At 48.6% G+C, this 15,447-nt stretch overlaps 7 protein-coding genes across 7 annotated transcripts; 4 read left to right on the forward strand and 3 right to left on the reverse strand.

The window, feature by feature from the left end:
* Positions 1–181: 181 nt before the first annotated feature.
* On the forward strand, positions 182–1,228 carry E0L32_004052 (uncharacterized protein; the record flags this gene model as incomplete). The annotated part of the gene is made up of 1 exon (XM_031138420.1): positions 182–1,228. The coding sequence occupies one exon, from the start codon at positions 182–184 to the stop codon at positions 1,226–1,228; it is 1,047 nt and encodes a 348-aa protein (XP_030998114.1).
* A 186-nt stretch (positions 1,229–1,414) lies between these two features.
* On the reverse strand, positions 1,415–3,457 carry E0L32_004053 (uncharacterized protein; the record flags this gene model as incomplete). Its single annotated transcript, XM_031138421.1, has 4 exons — positions 1,415–1,624; positions 1,681–2,175; positions 2,235–2,261; positions 2,312–3,457. 4 exons carry the CDS (start codon positions 3,455–3,457, stop codon positions 1,415–1,417), a joined length of 1,878 nt encoding a protein of 625 aa, XP_030998115.1.
* A 624-nt stretch (positions 3,458–4,081) lies between these two features.
* On the forward strand, positions 4,082–5,352 carry E0L32_004054 (uncharacterized protein; the record flags this gene model as incomplete). The annotated part of the gene is made up of 2 exons (XM_031138422.1): positions 4,082–4,881; positions 4,950–5,352. 2 exons carry the CDS (start codon positions 4,082–4,084, stop codon positions 5,350–5,352), a joined length of 1,203 nt encoding a protein of 400 aa, XP_030998116.1.
* A 579-nt stretch (positions 5,353–5,931) lies between these two features.
* On the forward strand, positions 5,932–6,760 carry E0L32_004055 (uncharacterized protein; the record flags this gene model as incomplete). The annotated part of the gene is made up of 2 exons (XM_031138423.1): positions 5,932–5,968; positions 6,021–6,760. 2 exons carry the CDS (start codon positions 5,932–5,934, stop codon positions 6,758–6,760), a joined length of 777 nt encoding a protein of 258 aa, XP_030998117.1.
* A 139-nt stretch (positions 6,761–6,899) lies between these two features.
* E0L32_004056 (uncharacterized protein) lies at positions 6,900–8,144 on the reverse strand (the record flags this gene model as incomplete). Its single annotated transcript, XM_031138424.1, has 1 exon — positions 6,900–8,144. One exon carries the CDS (start codon positions 8,142–8,144, stop codon positions 6,900–6,902), a length of 1,245 nt encoding a protein of 414 aa, XP_030998118.1.
* Positions 8,145–9,528: 1,384 nt separating this feature from the next.
* Positions 9,529–10,151, forward strand: E0L32_004057 (uncharacterized protein; the record flags this gene model as incomplete). Its single annotated transcript, XM_031138425.1, has 2 exons — positions 9,529–10,021; positions 10,078–10,151. 2 exons carry the CDS (start codon positions 9,529–9,531, stop codon positions 10,149–10,151), a joined length of 567 nt encoding a protein of 188 aa, XP_030998119.1.
* Positions 10,152–11,111: 960 nt separating this feature from the next.
* Positions 11,112–12,071, reverse strand: E0L32_004058 (uncharacterized protein; the record flags this gene model as incomplete). The annotated part of the gene is made up of 1 exon (XM_031138427.1): positions 11,112–12,071. The coding sequence occupies one exon, from the start codon at positions 12,069–12,071 to the stop codon at positions 11,112–11,114; it is 960 nt and encodes a 319-aa protein (XP_030998120.1).
* Positions 12,072–15,447: the final 3,376 nt, after the last annotated feature.

A 15,447-nucleotide genomic window follows, 5' to 3' on the forward strand; every position in this document is an offset into this window, starting at 1 on the left:
GAGGTGCTCAGATATATAAGGCGGCGATGATCCCCCAGATGACGTTGCGATGTTGAGACTGGGCCTAGTCGTGGACAAGTTGATCACCTCTTCCAGACTCAATAGCTGCAGGGACTCGAGGCACACACAAGTCTTTCACAGCCTTCTACCGACCCAGCATCTCCAGCATAGCCCAGCCACGATGAAGCTCCGATCCACCGGCGCCCTCGCGGCCCTGACCTCGGCCGCCGCCGTCGCCGCCCACGGCCACGTCTCCAACATCGTCGTCAACGGCGTCTACTACGAGGGCTACGGCTCCGACTCCTTCCCCTACATGCCCAACCCGCCCGTCGTCGCGGGCTGGACCATCGACGCCAAGGACAACGGCTTCGTGTCCCCGGACGCCTTCGGCACCCCGGACATCATCTGCCACAAGTCGGCCACGCCCGGCGGCGCGCACGTCGAGGTCGCCGCCGGCGACAGCATCTCCCTGCAGTGGAACACGTGGCCCGAGTCCCACCACGGGCCCGTGATCGACTACCTCGCGCGCTGCGACGGCGACTGCGAGACCGTCGACAAGACCTCGCTGCGCTTCTTCAAGATCGACGGCCCCGGCTGGCTCTCGGGCGCCAACCCGGGCCTCTGGGCCGCCGACGTGCTCATCCAGAACAACTTCACCTGGCTCGTGCGCGTCCCCGCCGACCTGGCGCCGGGCAACTACGTCCTGCGGCACGAGATCATCGCCCTGCACGCGGCGGGCAACCCCAACGGCGCGCAGGCCTACCCGCAGTGCTTCAACCTCAAGGTGACGGGCGCGGGCGCCGCGCAGCCCGCGGGCGTGGCCGGCACGGCGCTCTACAAGGCCACGGACCCGGGCATCCTGTACGACCTGTACCGCTCGCCGCTGCCGCCGTACACCGTCCCCGGCCCCGCGCTGGTCTCGGGCCTGCCCGTCTCGGTCGCGCAGGCGAGCTCCAAGGCCACGGCGACGGGGACGGCGACGAGGCCTGGCGGCGGCGGCGGCGGCGGTAGCTCCGGCGCGCCCACGAGCACGACCAAGCCGCCCTCGCAGCCGACGACGACGCTGGCCACCACGACCAGGCCGACCAGCACCACCGCCGCCGGCGGTGGTGGCGGTCAGGGGCAGACGCGCTGGGGCCAGTGCGGTGGGAGCGGGTACTCTGGCCCGACGTCGTGCGCTGAGGGGACGTGTACTGTGCTCAATCCTTATTATGCGCAGTGCCAGTAGGGGTGAAGCGGGGGAGGTCTGCAGGGTTTTCAAGTGTGATAAAGTCGTTTTTGGATGTCATGATTATGGTAGCATTCTACTTCGTGTATATCTCGTATGGAAATTGAGCTTTACAAAAGCATCATCCCTCGTTTACCAGGTGCCTTCGTGCCTCGTCAAGTGTCGTGATTCTGTAGTTCGCTTGTATTACATGCTCGATCGCGTCGACTGGCGTGCTGCCCACTTCTCCTCAAAGTAGGCACATGCCAGGAGGAGCCCGGCTTCTCGGTCCGGAGTGCTTGCTTTCAGCTGCCGGGCTTTCACTCCCGGCAGGGATTCGAGGATGTAGATCGTATCCCCATCAATGATATCCAAGTCCTCTGTCTCTCCTTTCCCAAATATCAAAGCGCAGTCATTCTGTGTGAGGTTGTAAGCTAAGGGGAAAGAATCGAGAACAGCTGTGAGACACCTACCCAGTCGTCCCAGTACCTATCAAGCTCTCTGCAGAAATTGCTAGGGTCGAGCTTGCTCCTCCGGAACACGGTATTGCCACCTAGGTGATCCCAGGAAAAGTGCCCGTCTTGAAAGTACCTGGCCTTCTTCCTATCATCCTCGGGCACCCGACTCCAGAGTCTCTCGTCCTCACAGTTGCAAGGATAGTACTGACCAGGGAAGTCCATCCCGCCAGCCCATTTCTGCTGGATATCATCAGTCAAGTAGATTGTGTGTCGAAAACTCTGCAAATCTTCAGTTGTCCTGAAAGGGTGTCGCTTGCAGCCGAGCAGGCAGACCAAGTCAATTTCCTCCGCATTTTCAGTTGCATCTAGATCAAGTTCTCGGAGCAGCTGCTTTGCTACAGCCTCCGGAACCTCTCGAAATGAGAAGTTGCTGTAGTCCCAGAAGTCGATGAACTGATACGGCAGAGGCAGTGGCCAGTAGTGCCGGACTTGCTCATACTTGGCCGAGATCTGTGGGTTGAGTGTCAGTGGCGATATCTTTCTCGTCGCCTTAGCTTCAGGGAGCCCACATAGCCATGTCCAAGGACAATCTCCTTCTACACCAATATTAGCTAGAGTCTTTCCTGCAAACGCTAGACCGGCATACCTCGAAGGGTTGCATGCGCTGAAACACTGCAAGCAGCTCGTCTCTGCTATTCTCCACCACAGGCGTCCTCGTCCAGAACTCCTTGAATGGCAGATACCTCTCAAGCTTCCTGAATAGGTATTCTGTCCCCGGCTCCTGGTCAACGCCTTGGTACGCTGTTCCGCACAGCACGACTTTGCAGAGTCTCCACACGTCCCAGACATCGGACGCCGCCAGCAGATTTTCCACATCCTCGAACATCGAGCAGGGATCCGGGGCAGACTTTTCAGATGCCGAATCTGATGCCGTCGTGTCGGCCAGCTCTTCCTCTGCGGAGCCACTTGATGGCATCCCGCTGCTGGGTCGGCTTTCGTCTTCATCCCATTCCGAGTCTTCGGGGGCGACCAGTGGGTGCCACACGTCGTAAAAGGGGTAGTACGCTTCGCAGTCGACGTCCTCTCCCTTCAAGTACGCCGCCTTCCACGCGGCCCAGTGAACGCCCGGCCAGCTGCGCAACACAAGGTGGTGCTGCATCTTTTGCACCTGGTAGGCTAATAGCCGCCAAGTGCAGAGGTCCGCTGGGTGCGGTGCGATTGCGATCTGCTTGACGTCGGCGAGGGTATCCTCAGGGTTGGCTCGAAGTGTTGCAAAGAACTTGGCGTTCGCTTCATCGTTCAGGAGTTCATTGACTCTGCTCCGGCGGCTGTCTGCGACGAATGTGTCATCTGATCGAGTAGCTAGGTTTGAGGCAAGCAGTGAGAGCAGCTTGGCACCATCGAGCCCGACTTCCTTGGATGCCTTGTGCAGCGCTAAGACATTCCTCATCACTGAGTTGGCCCACGACCAGTAGTAGAACAGGTAAGCGGCGACGGTGTTGAGAAACTCGCTCTCTTCATCGTCCGGCGGCCGGCTGGCGATCTCTTCGGCGTGCTGTCTCTCTGTATGCCACTCGTTGAATCCCCACTTGAAGATTTCCTCATCCAGTAGGTAGGACTCCTGAGTGGAAAGCCGGACGAAGACGACATGTGCAAAGTGACCAGAGATGTCTGAGATGTTGGGCACCTCGTTCAGGACAGTCCAGAGCGTCAACCTGAAGGCGCTGTTGATCGATAACGTTGCGGTCTGCATCCGGCGTCTCAGACGCGCTTCCAGCTGATCCTCTGCCATTTCTCACACCTGCCGCTAGTCATAACATCGAGCCTCAATTCTGTCTCGTGTTGTATGCCGGTATACGCCGTATCCGGATCATCGCCTGGTTTGCGTCAGCCCAGCCGAGAGCCAAGCTTTTCGGGTAGTAAAGCGGGGCTTTCTCCCACGCCGTGTATGCGGGTGCAATACGAATCGCTATTACGAAACAACACTGCAGCAGCGAGGTTGTACAGTTTCATGCTGTTCACTCACTGACAGTCCGGTCTCGAAAATGCAATCCCAAGCAGGTATTACCCAGGCTTGCCCACCGTTGCATCTAAACTTGTACCGGTAATCGATCCTGAGCGGAGTCCCTGAAGGATCATTCCGTATATAACAATCGAGGTTAGTGCCCTGAGACACCCGTTACGGAGATCCGTGCCCGGATCTCGGCTGGCTGTTTTACTGGAGACTGCTGAGCTCTGGTAAGATGACATCAGCCACGCAAAGAAAGCCGTAGAAGTTCACCTCCCGCTTCTCAAGTATGTACATAATACTGGAAAGCCAGCCAGAATCTCTTTTTTTTAAACAAAAGTTCTTTTACATCCTCTAATCGAACAACATCTTGATTGATTCCTAGACTAACGTGCTCACTTGCCCGGAATGGCGTCAACAAGTTCGGTTGCAATAGAGGACAAGGTCTTAAAGAGTCTTGAAGGCTCGAGATTTGAGTCCGTAGCACTTCAAAAGATTACAGAAGGGAACGTGAACTGGAGTTATGTTGCAAAGCTATGCAGGCCTCTCGATGACGGAACGGAGGAAGCGCTAATCAAGCACGGGGAAAACTTCATGTCCTCCAAGCCCGACTTTGCATTGACCTTGACCCGCTGCGTAAGTGCAAAAGCCAATGCCAATGGGGTTGGTCCTCGCTTTCGTCATTCCACCGAAGCTGACATGCAGCAGCGGGTCGAAGAAGAGGTGTTGAAGAGACTTTCGGGTTGTTCTTCATTCGGTAGCGGCGATTCCGGGGATGCATATCACTTCAGAATCCGTACCGCAGAGGCCCTTCACTTCGATGAAGAGAACGCAAATCTTGTGCAAGAATACCTCCCAAACAGTATTAACCTAAAGCAATACGTCCTGCAATATTACAGCAGCCAAACCCCGGCGTCTTTCGAGCCACAATGTCGTCAGCTGGGCAAGGCTGTGGGTGCGTGGCTAAAGGGGTATGTCGAGTGGAGTACAAAGCAAGTGGAGCTACGAAAGGTTGTGGCAGAGAATGGTTTTGCCCAGGAGGTGAAGCGCATGCTCAACTTTGGGTTCCTCCGGGGACGCGTGGACCAGTTCCCGGCACTGCTGGGTCACGACAAGAACATATTCGACAAGCTTGAGCAGATGGCCGAGGTAGAGTTACAGGACCAGAGTCAACTCCAGATCGTGCACGGCGATCTTGCTCCAGGAAAGTATGTATTTGCAGCCTATTCATTGCGCACTTCGATAGAGTCTCGGCCGAGCTGACCATACATACCAGCGTCATTCTGCCGAATGTTCCGATGGAAGAAGGTGTTGATATACCCATATTCATTATTGATTGGGAATGCACCCAACTTGGCGTGTTGAGTGTCGACTTTGGCGAGATGGTGGGCGAGTTATACGCTCTCCGGCTGTACAAATCCGTTCCTGCGGGACTGTGGATCATGGAGGGCTTCGTCGCTGCTTATGGACACTTCAGCGAAGACTTCGCATTCCGGGCAGCCATCCAGATAGGCACGCATCTCCTCTGCGTTACGCCGGCGTCCGAGGGCTGGGGCACACCAGACCAGATCCAGGGAGTGGCTCGAGTTGGCAGAGACGTCATCGTGCATGCCTGGAAGAGGGATCGCCTCTGGTTTGAGACGAGCGACCTGGCATGTTTGTTCAAAGCGGCCGTATGAATTCCGGTTTATGCATGTTTGTGCCAACGGACAGCGGCTTGTCCGGGAAGCGAGACATAGCTGTATGCAGATGACTTAGAGGTCGTGTTTCCCACCTCTGATCAACTAAGCGTCTGCTTCGTATGCTGATGCCATGCCGTCACCAATAGTACAAGGTATCCGCCTCATCTGCGAAGACCCCGCGACCGCCCATCGTGCAGTCTAAACTCCGGAAGCCATGTTAGTTAGATGGCATAAGACGACGCTAAGCCCAAATGGGGAATCGAGCGAGGGCTTCGTTATCACCTAACACCGCAGTTGCTACGTCCGCCAGGACGCTGGTCTAATCGACGGACTTAGATACCACAATTTCCGTATTAGGAACCTGGACAGCATCGCAGAGGCACGACTCAGCCTGGGTTCGAAAGGGGCTCGAAAGTATATAAATCTCAAGGAAGAACATCGTTCTGGATTGGAATACCATTGTTGCGTCCGCATCCACATCCGCTGAGACGATTTTATCCATTGCTCCAACACTACGTTTTACCCCAATATTATCGATACATCTTCCATACCCAGCCCTGAATGAAGGGATACAACATGGCCTCCTCAGATAGAACCATCGTCCTCATCACAGGTAGGTTGAATTTGATCTCAGCTGCATCACATCATGCTAATATCAAGTCAAGGCGGCAACAGCGGCATCGGTTTCGAGACTGTCGCTGCTTTGCTAAAAGCGTCGGCCAACTACCATGTCATCATGGCTGCCCGCTCAATCGAGAAGGCGCAAAAGGCCGTCGACGAGATAAAGTCGCTTCACGGAGACGCTCTCAAGGGCGAGGTGTCTCTTGTCCGCATAGATGTCACTGACATCGAGTCCGTCCGTGCTGCCCGGCAGGATGTTAAGTCCAGGTTCGGCCGAGTCGACGTCCTCATCAACAACGCCGGTATCATCGTCACCAGGGAGTGCGACACCCTCACGAACCTGCGCGAGACCTTTGAGACCAACGCCTTCGGCCCCGCCATTGTCACCGAGATCTTTGAGCCGCTGCTCAAAAAGTCGTCTCGCCCCAAGATCATCTACGTCTCGTCCGGCCAAGGCTCGATGACGCTGAAGCTGGACCCTGCCAACCCTCACCGCCTGTTACGCGGCGACTTCTACCGCATGAGCAAGTCGGCGCTTAACATGCTCGCGACGAGCCACCGCGTCCATTTTGCCGAGTGGGGATGCAGGGTCACTGCGTTTGACCCCGGCTTTTGTGTCTCCAATCTGACGGGACCGGAAGGCCGCAAGATGCGCATCAAGAATGGCGCCAGGGACCCCGCGGAACCGGCGAGGGAACTCGTACGTATCATAGAGGGCAAGAGGGACGCGGACTGGGACAAGTGTGGCATGATGGACGTCGATGGCGGCATTTCTCCGTGGTAGTGATGCCATGCTTTCGCCTTGGCTCCTGTTCAAACCAGCGAGACATTGTACTAGCTTGTAATCTCATGGAATTGACGAAACACTCAATGCTCCTAAGAAATCTGTTTATCCTCGGAATCCTCGCGACCCGCAACGCTCATCAACCGTTGAACCCGTTGAGTCTCTGCTGCCAGCTGTAGTGACCCTTGGGGTCAGCAGCCATGATACGCATGGCAACGATATCATTTGACTCGATGCCCATCTCGATGATTCCTGCCTGTATCGCTAGGTGGACATACTTGAGAGCCCTCTTCTCATACCCCAGATTATTGTAGTTGATCGCCGCGGTCCAGTAAGCCTCCATCATCCGGCTCTGCAGCCTCTCCTGCTCGTACAGAGACAAGTACCGGTCCACCATCTTGACCGTCACACCGCTCGTCCTCGGGTCCTTGAGAAGCTCCTCGAGAGACTTGATTTCGCGCAGCCGCTCCTCAGCCTTGGTCACGCCCATGAGGTTGCCACCGGCAATGCAGGCCGAGCACGAGCAGTTCGTGCCTCGCACCCGGTGAGACAGCTCCTGCCTGACGGCGCGCGGGAGCATCGAGTCAAAGACCGAGACCGTGACCGTCTCGCCCGGCTCGAGCTTGCGAGCGACCGTGAACTGGGCGGCCAGCTCCGGGCCGATAAAGTAGGCCGTGTTGGGGCGGCAGTCGTGCGTGAGGATCGAGGCCTCTGGGTACGTGGCGAAGTGCTTCTCGGACTGCTCCTTGTCGAAGGGCGAGCTGAGGTTGATTTCAAAGGGATGCGAGCGGACGAACTCCCTCAGGCTCTGCATGCCACCGCCCGGCCGCTGGCGGTAACTATTGACCTTTTGGCGCGTCTCGTCGGGCAGCAGCTGGAGAGCCGCCTCGAGCAGCCGGTCTTGCTCGGCCTCTGGCTCGTCATCAAAGAAGTCCTTGTGAATGAGGAACACAGGCGTCCAGTTCATCAAAGGCGTGCCGCGGCGGACTTTCTTGGCGGCCAAGAGAGTCAGTCCGTTGTCAGCGTCCTCGATTGTGTCGAACGGGAATGGACTCGCGTCTTGATTGTTACTCGGCTTGTCCAGCAGTGCCTTCATGGAGTCAATCTTTTCGCGCACTTTCGACATGGAGATCACCACAATGCCTCGACGGCTGGCAACTTGGCGGTTCGAGTGGACGCAGTAGTGCCCGGAGCAGAGCCCTTTGGGCGAATACCACCCTATAGGGTGTGTACCTGCTAGGACACTCTGGTTCACTGCATACTGGACCTTGTCGAGGCCTATTCCGTCATTTCGGATGGCAGGTTCGATTTTGGCGGTTACGGACGCGGTCAAAGCGATGACAAGAGAAACGCAGACGAGAACCATTGAGCAAAGCGACGCCATCGCGCGGTGTGGGCAATTATATAGCAACGGCAATGACGCATCAGTACGTAAACAGAAAAGAAAACCCAGTATAGACACAGACGAAGTGGTGCGGAGGCAGGGTTTTATCCAATTCGGACACCAGCTCCCCGTGCGAGTCGGGCGACGTGTCCACAGCAAAAGGAAAACTGAATGGCGATGGCACGCATTACATTCATATACTCGAGAAACATATTGGGGAGGTGGGGAGCGGTCCCGAAGCCATACTCCAGTGCCGACTAAGGGGAAAATTACAAGGCTAAATGAAGAACTGCTGATGATGTAACAGTCTCGATGGTTTGACGAGAACCATGCGTCTTCATGATTTAGCCGGCAGTGTCACATGTGAACCCCTGTATGCTTTTGTTACCATCAACTACTCTTTGATTTGTGCCGTTCAAATCCCTTGCCTGATGCATAGTAATCGTTCAATCAAGATCTGAGCTCTATTTCTTCCTGCTCGATACCATAATTCCCATTTGTGCTGGAGTGACTGCTTTTATGCATTCCATAGAGAACAGCAAGATCGAATTTCAGTCATAAGTATGGCACTTGTTTCTTCTTAGGAGAACAAGAAAGTACGACTATGGCTGGTCTGGGTTGAGGAGTTGTAGGTTTTCGCTGTCGTACAGGCATTCGGTGGCTGTTGTCAAAACTCACACCAGATATCGTGGATGGAAAAGATCTTGACCTATCTTGAGCCCGTTTCTGGTTCTGGCCAGGGTACATTGGAACATGTTTACCTTCGTAATCATATTCACGTAGAGGAAGCAATCTGATTATTCTAGGCAGTCATATGGAGCTGTTTGGCAGTTACAATGATCACTTTTTTGCTACTAGGACTGGTGGTCAAGCTGCAGGAATTTCAGTAGTGAACACTGCATAAACTAGGAATTTTCGAGCAATGAAAAACTTTGAACGCAGTTGAATATCACAGAATCCATCAGGGTAGGAATACTCAAGTTGTTTTCAACGATTATTGGACTTACTTGGGGCTCTTCATTTATGAAGACAACAGTCACTCGGTGAATTCTTTGTCTTCTACAGCCCCCGAGCGCTCATTCATTCCACGCCTGCCCAGCCATCAGTCACCAAGTCTAAAGTCTTCAACAATGCAGGTGAAAGGCGGGTTTGCCTCTCTTCTCCTGTCCTTGATCAATCAACCATTCACCATTGCCTCCCTGCCCAGTCATTCGACATTAACATCTTGAGCAAACACCGGCCAAGGACTGACGTTTTCGTCGCCTACCAGAAGATGGATATAAAGGGTGGCCAGTTCCCATTGATGGAAATCTCTCTCTCTGTTGGCACCAAATCTCATCATCCCCAGAGCACCCTGCTTCGTTGCTTCTTCAGTTGGGATAAAATGATAGGGATCCTCGAGAAGGCCCGCGAGGTCTCCAGAGAGTACTCAAAGGCCCAGCCCTTCACAAACCTTGATATGTTCGAGGCTCTTCTACATCGACGAGGTTCGCTAGCTGCTTTTGTACAAGACCCAGCCTCGCTCAAGAAGTTGTGCCCAGTCCTCCGAACCGACGCCGATGCAACCTCGTTCTTAGAACGCACACCAGCCGGCACTTGTACCGTCAACATCATTCACTGGGCAGATCGCCTACAAGAGAAATACCCGGACGAGTTCGAGTTTCTTTTCTTCAACACGGGCAATCATTGGGTTGCCCTATGCCCAAAGAGCATGGTTCTTTTGGACTCGATCTCGAAATTCGGAGCTGTCAGGTTGGAGAAGGATGCCCCGTGCCACTGGATTGCATCTGAGGAGGCCCAGAATCCTGGGTCACAGAGATTGGAATGGGGGTGGGACGGTAAAGAGCTTACCGTAACAAATCGGAGAGGAAAGGAAAGTAGATCAGAAGTTGTGTTTTTTCTTAGGGAACGCTAGGTGCTAACCTCTCTATAGGAGCGAACGATCAAGCAGATTATATCACGAGCGCAAGCATTGACGGAATCTCTGTGGCATTTTGTGGCCAATAAAGAGGCACAGGTAGAGATAGTGCTTCTCTTCAGGTAAGCTCTATTACATCTTGGTCCATTTTCCAAGTCCGAGTACTGACACGCTATTGCACAAAGATCTACCTCACCGGCCGGAAAGAGACATCATAGTGCGCTAAAGTGGAACTTTTCCAAAAAGGAGGCGACCTTGGAGCTTGATATTAAATATCCAGAATGGAAACATGAGCACACAATCTCTTGGAGCAAGAGCAATCCGAAAGAAACCTCGGCAGTCAGAGAAGTTGAATGCTGGACAAAGTTGCAGGACTTTGTCCAACAGCATGGTGGCGAGCATGTGGATGTCCAATGGACAAATGCTCGGCGAAGCTTCGTTCGAGCTCTTTGGGATGCTACTACCAAGGCCCATGGTTCTCCTCGATTGACCAAACCGCAACGTACAGGAAGAAGATTAGAATAGGCTTAGGTGCTAGTACACGGTGCGGCCGAGGTGTGAGGACGAAGTCACCATCACAATGGCATCGGAATATGCAATTGATCTGATATTTGAAGAAGAGACAGACGAAATGGTTGAGCGCACACTTCAAGTGATATTACTAAGTCCATGGCCTTGGAGTCGACTTGTATTCCATCCTTTATCATAGTAAGATATGTTACGCCTTTAGTCCGGTCTGAGATCTTTAGGAATATAGAGATGGAATTATTGATCTGTTTGGCATTGTCGCTTCAGTTGTAAGCTTTTTGGACTTCTAAATACAAGTTCCAACGAGCAACATAAAAGCATGGACTGTATGTTTAGTCGTAACCTTGGCTGGTACGGATAATTCATTGCATGTATCGCATATGGGTATCGGAATATACTTTTACTATCGTCTTCCGGGGATATTACCTAGGAGGCGGAGAATTGATTTATTCACACGGTTTATATTCTGCCATTCCTACTTTATCGTACGCTAACACCAGACCGACGCCATCTACCACGTCCTAACCGCACTGGTAGACCGGCGTCTCGGTGTTCCAATACGCGTACAGGTTCTTATTGCCCTTGCGGTCGATCTTGGCCTGCCGCCTCCTCTCCTCCTTCTGCACCTTGATCATGTGCCTGTGCTGCGTGGCTAGGATGGACAGCTGCTGCGACGTGGGCAGGTGCATGAGGCTGCTCCGGTCGTGGGCGCGCATGTTGGCCAGCTGGCGCGAGACGACGGCCCTCTCACGCTTCTCCTTCCGGGACAGGACCTGTGTCTGGGGGAGCACGTCCGAGTCGGAGCCTTCCTTGTCCGAAGCGTCCTTGGCGGCGTCAGGCTCTCCCTGGTACTCTATTTGCGCCGCGGCGGCGGCGTTGCGCGCTGCACGCCTGCGCTCCCTCGTTTGCGAGGGCGCCGCTTGTGCTGACGGCTGCCGCGAGATGATCTTGCCCGAGGGTAACCTGATCGAGTCCTGGTCGACCTGCTGCGGTTTCCTCCTCTTCTCCTCGCCGTCCTCCGCATCGCTCCCTTTCTCGTCCTCGTCCTCGTCCTCCTCGTCGCCCTCGGGCTCGGAAAAGTCGTAAAACTCGGCATACTCCGAGTCCTCCGCGGCGATGTCGAACCGGCAGTGGCCCTTGCCCGTCATGTGCTGCTGCACGGCCTGGACGGTGGCGCGCTGCGTGCCGCAGCAGATGCACTCGCGGTACCCGAAGATGACTAGGTGCAGGTACTTGAAGAGGGTCTCGGGCTCGACGGCGAGGCGCTCCTGGCTCGGGACGAAGAGGCCGTGGGATTTCTGCATGTGCGTTGCGCTCTCGGCGAAGCTGGGCGAGGTGGCGGGGCAGAAGAGGCACTGGCCCGGGACGAAGGGCGGCATGGCTGTGTCGGGCGACTCGAAGGAGTCAAAGTCGGAGTTGGAGTCGTGGCTCCTTGAGGATGTGGGTGTCGAGCTTCGCTCGATGTTTGAAGGGAGGCTCATGTTGGTTATGATGGTTGTTGTTGGGGCTGTTGTTGCCAGCATTGATGAGGAGTGTAATTCAGGTGTTGGTGAGATAAGGGTGCTTCTAGTGTTGTGTGTGCTGCGCCGGTGCTTCTAGGTGGTGGTTCTATTTGATCGCCGACTTGTGCGGTTACTTTCCTTGATGGATATTACAGAGTTTGAACAAAACAGGCCGAGTGCAGGGTGGCAACTGTGTTATATAGTCAGCGAAGCAATCGTGAAATAGTCAATTGGCAGCTGCGATTGGGCACTTGTCTGTCTCGGCGCCGCATGACCTTGCCTTGAGTCAAAAGCGCACCATGCGAGCCTTGGACCTGATCCACTCCCGGATTGGCATTACTGGAGATGCAGGTTTCCACCCAATAGCAGGAGGGCGGGCGAGACCGCCGTGATCAACTATGAATCATAGTGACCAAGAACTTCTAGGCTGGGGGCGACGCAGCCAATCCGGCCAATCGGGCACTTCCAGATTCCACCCATCCCGCGCCCCGTCAGATCTTACGATCGGTCCTGCACGCGATTCTTCTTGGCCCGGGCCATTGGATCCACGACAAGATCGACGACAAGACCAAGAGTGGCGACTTGTCGGCCGAAACTAACCAGCCCTGCGCGGGCCGCATGCTTCTTTCAAGGTTGGCAAGCTGGCAATCTGGCAATCTGGGCACTTTGCCTTCACCCGAGAGCTTACAGCTCATGTTGTCAGTGCGGCCTCAGACTGGCAACTAGGCAGAAACGGGGAGCACCAAGATACATGCTTCTGAAAATGAACTATACAGTCGTTGTTGTCTCTAAATGTTGAAATAGACTGGAATAGTGCTTGATTGACTTGCTTAGAGTGCCTAGAAGAGTGGGAAGGTGCTACATCTAAATACACACAGCGCCTGATAGTGGGAATAGCCTTATGTATAGGTACTTATAGTATACATACTGATCCTAGCTTTTAGTACTCCTATTTACTGTAAGGATAGATATTTCTACTTCTACTAATTCTAGGCTATTAATCTTTATTCTTATTATTATTATTAATAGTTATTTATATATACATATATATCTATTTATTTTATTTATTTTTAATATACCTATTAGATATAAGCTAAGTTATACTGTTGATATAATATAGTTAAAAGAGATATAATAAATATAATATCTATATTCTAGAGACACTATAATAGTACCTAATAATAAGGATATAATTATTATTATCTATAGGATTAATTAAGTATGGTCCTTTAATTATAAAGGCTCTTAAGTCTAATAGCTACTAACTGTCTATAATATAGGTCTAAGATCTAGAATTAGTTCTAGACTTTTAAACCTCTTAACTATAATTAAGATCTAGAATTAGTCCTAGACTTTTTGACCTCTTAACTATAGTTTAGCTAGACTTCTATAGCTAGCTAATAAGTTAACTTATTTAGATATCTATATATATAAGTTTATAAGTCTAGATATATAAGCTATTTAATAATAGATATAACTAAATTATTATAATAAATAGTCTCTTAGTAATAAGTAATCTACTTTATAAACTATAATAATATACTTTAAGATTATTATTAAGAGGTTATCTTAAATATATATAAAATAATCTATTCTTCTATTACTCTTTTAAGTCTATCTCTTATACTTATTTATATTAAGACTTTTAATTATATTCTTTATTAAATAATCTAATATAATATTAATATATATATCTAAGACTACTAAAGAGATATTATTCTTTCTTATTTCTATAATATCTAATAAGAAGAATAAATAACTTTTTAGTAAAGTTAAGAAGTTTATCTTCTTTAAGCTTAATTTAAATAAACTATATAAGATTATTAAGATAATTAATTCTATTAATAACTATAATCTTTTAAGATTTAAATATAGCTTATTAAAGACTATTAATATTATAAAGCTACTTAAAAATATAATTATTCTTATAGATATAGAATTTAATAATTTAAATCTTAATTAACTCTTTAATATTAAGAAATATTAGTTATAATTAAAATATCTAAGAAAGATAGTTAAGTATCTTTAAAAAAGAAAGAAGAAATAGAATTAATATTATATTATATCTATCTATTTTATTTATTTTTAATATACCTATTAGATATAAGTTAAATTATATTATTAATATAATATAGTTAAAAGAGATATAATAAATATAATATCTATATTCTAAAGATATTATAATAATATCTAATAATAAGAATATAATTATTATTATAGATTAATTAAGTATAGTTCTCTAACTATAAAGACTCTTAAGTCTAATAACTATTAATTATCTTTAATATAGATCTAAGATCTAGAATTAGTCCTAGACTTTTAAATCTCTTAATTATAATTAAGACTTAGAATTAGTTCTAGACTTTTTAATCTCTTAATTATAATTTAGCCTATAGCTAACTAATAAGTTAACTTATCTAGATATCTATATATATAAGTTTATAAGTCTAGATATATAAACTATCTACTTAATAATAATAGATATAATTAAATTATTATAATAAATAGTCTCTTAGTAATAAGTAATTTATTCTATAAGCTTTAATATAATAATATACTTTAAGACTATTATTAAGAGATTATCTTAAATATATATAAAATAGTCTATCCTTCTATTACTCTTTTAAATCTATCTCTTATACTTATCTATATTAAGACTCTTAAGTATATTCTCTATTAAATAATCTTATATAATATTAATATATATATTTAAGACTACTAAAGAGATACTATTCTTTCTTATTTCTATAATATTTAATAAGAAGAATAGATAACTCTTTAATAAAGTTAAGAAGTTTATCTTTTCTAAGTCTAATCTAAATAAACTATATAGAGTTATTAAAAGAATTAATAATATTAATAACTATAGCCTTCTAGGCTTTAGATATAACTTATTAGAGACTATTAATATTATAGAGCTACTTAAGAGTCTAATTATTCTTAAAGAGATATAATTTAATAATCTAAATCTTAACTATCTTTTTAGTATTAAGAAATACTAACTATAGCTAGAATATCTAAGAAAGATAGTTAAGTATCTTTAAAGAAGAAAGAAGGAATAGAATTAATATTATATTATATAGTAGTTTTATTATATTAATAATTATTTTAATAAGATTATAAATTAAATAGAGTTAATAGAAGCTACTTAAATAACTTATATATAAGATTCTAATTAATTAATTAATTTAATACTATAGAATTATACTATAGTTATAAACTCTTTAAAAGAGATATTATATTATATATATATATAATTTTACTATATTAATAGTTATTTTAATAGGATTATAAATTAAATAGAGTTAATAGAAGCTACTTAAATAACTTATATATAAGATTTTAATCAATTAAT

Source organism: Thyridium curvatum, assembly GCF_004353045.1.
Source record: "Thyridium curvatum strain D216 chromosome Unknown NODE_18_length_519074_cov_76.432364, whole genome shotgun sequence".
NCBI classification, from domain to species: domain Eukaryota; kingdom Fungi; phylum Ascomycota; class Sordariomycetes; order Thyridiales; family Thyridiaceae; genus Thyridium; species Thyridium curvatum.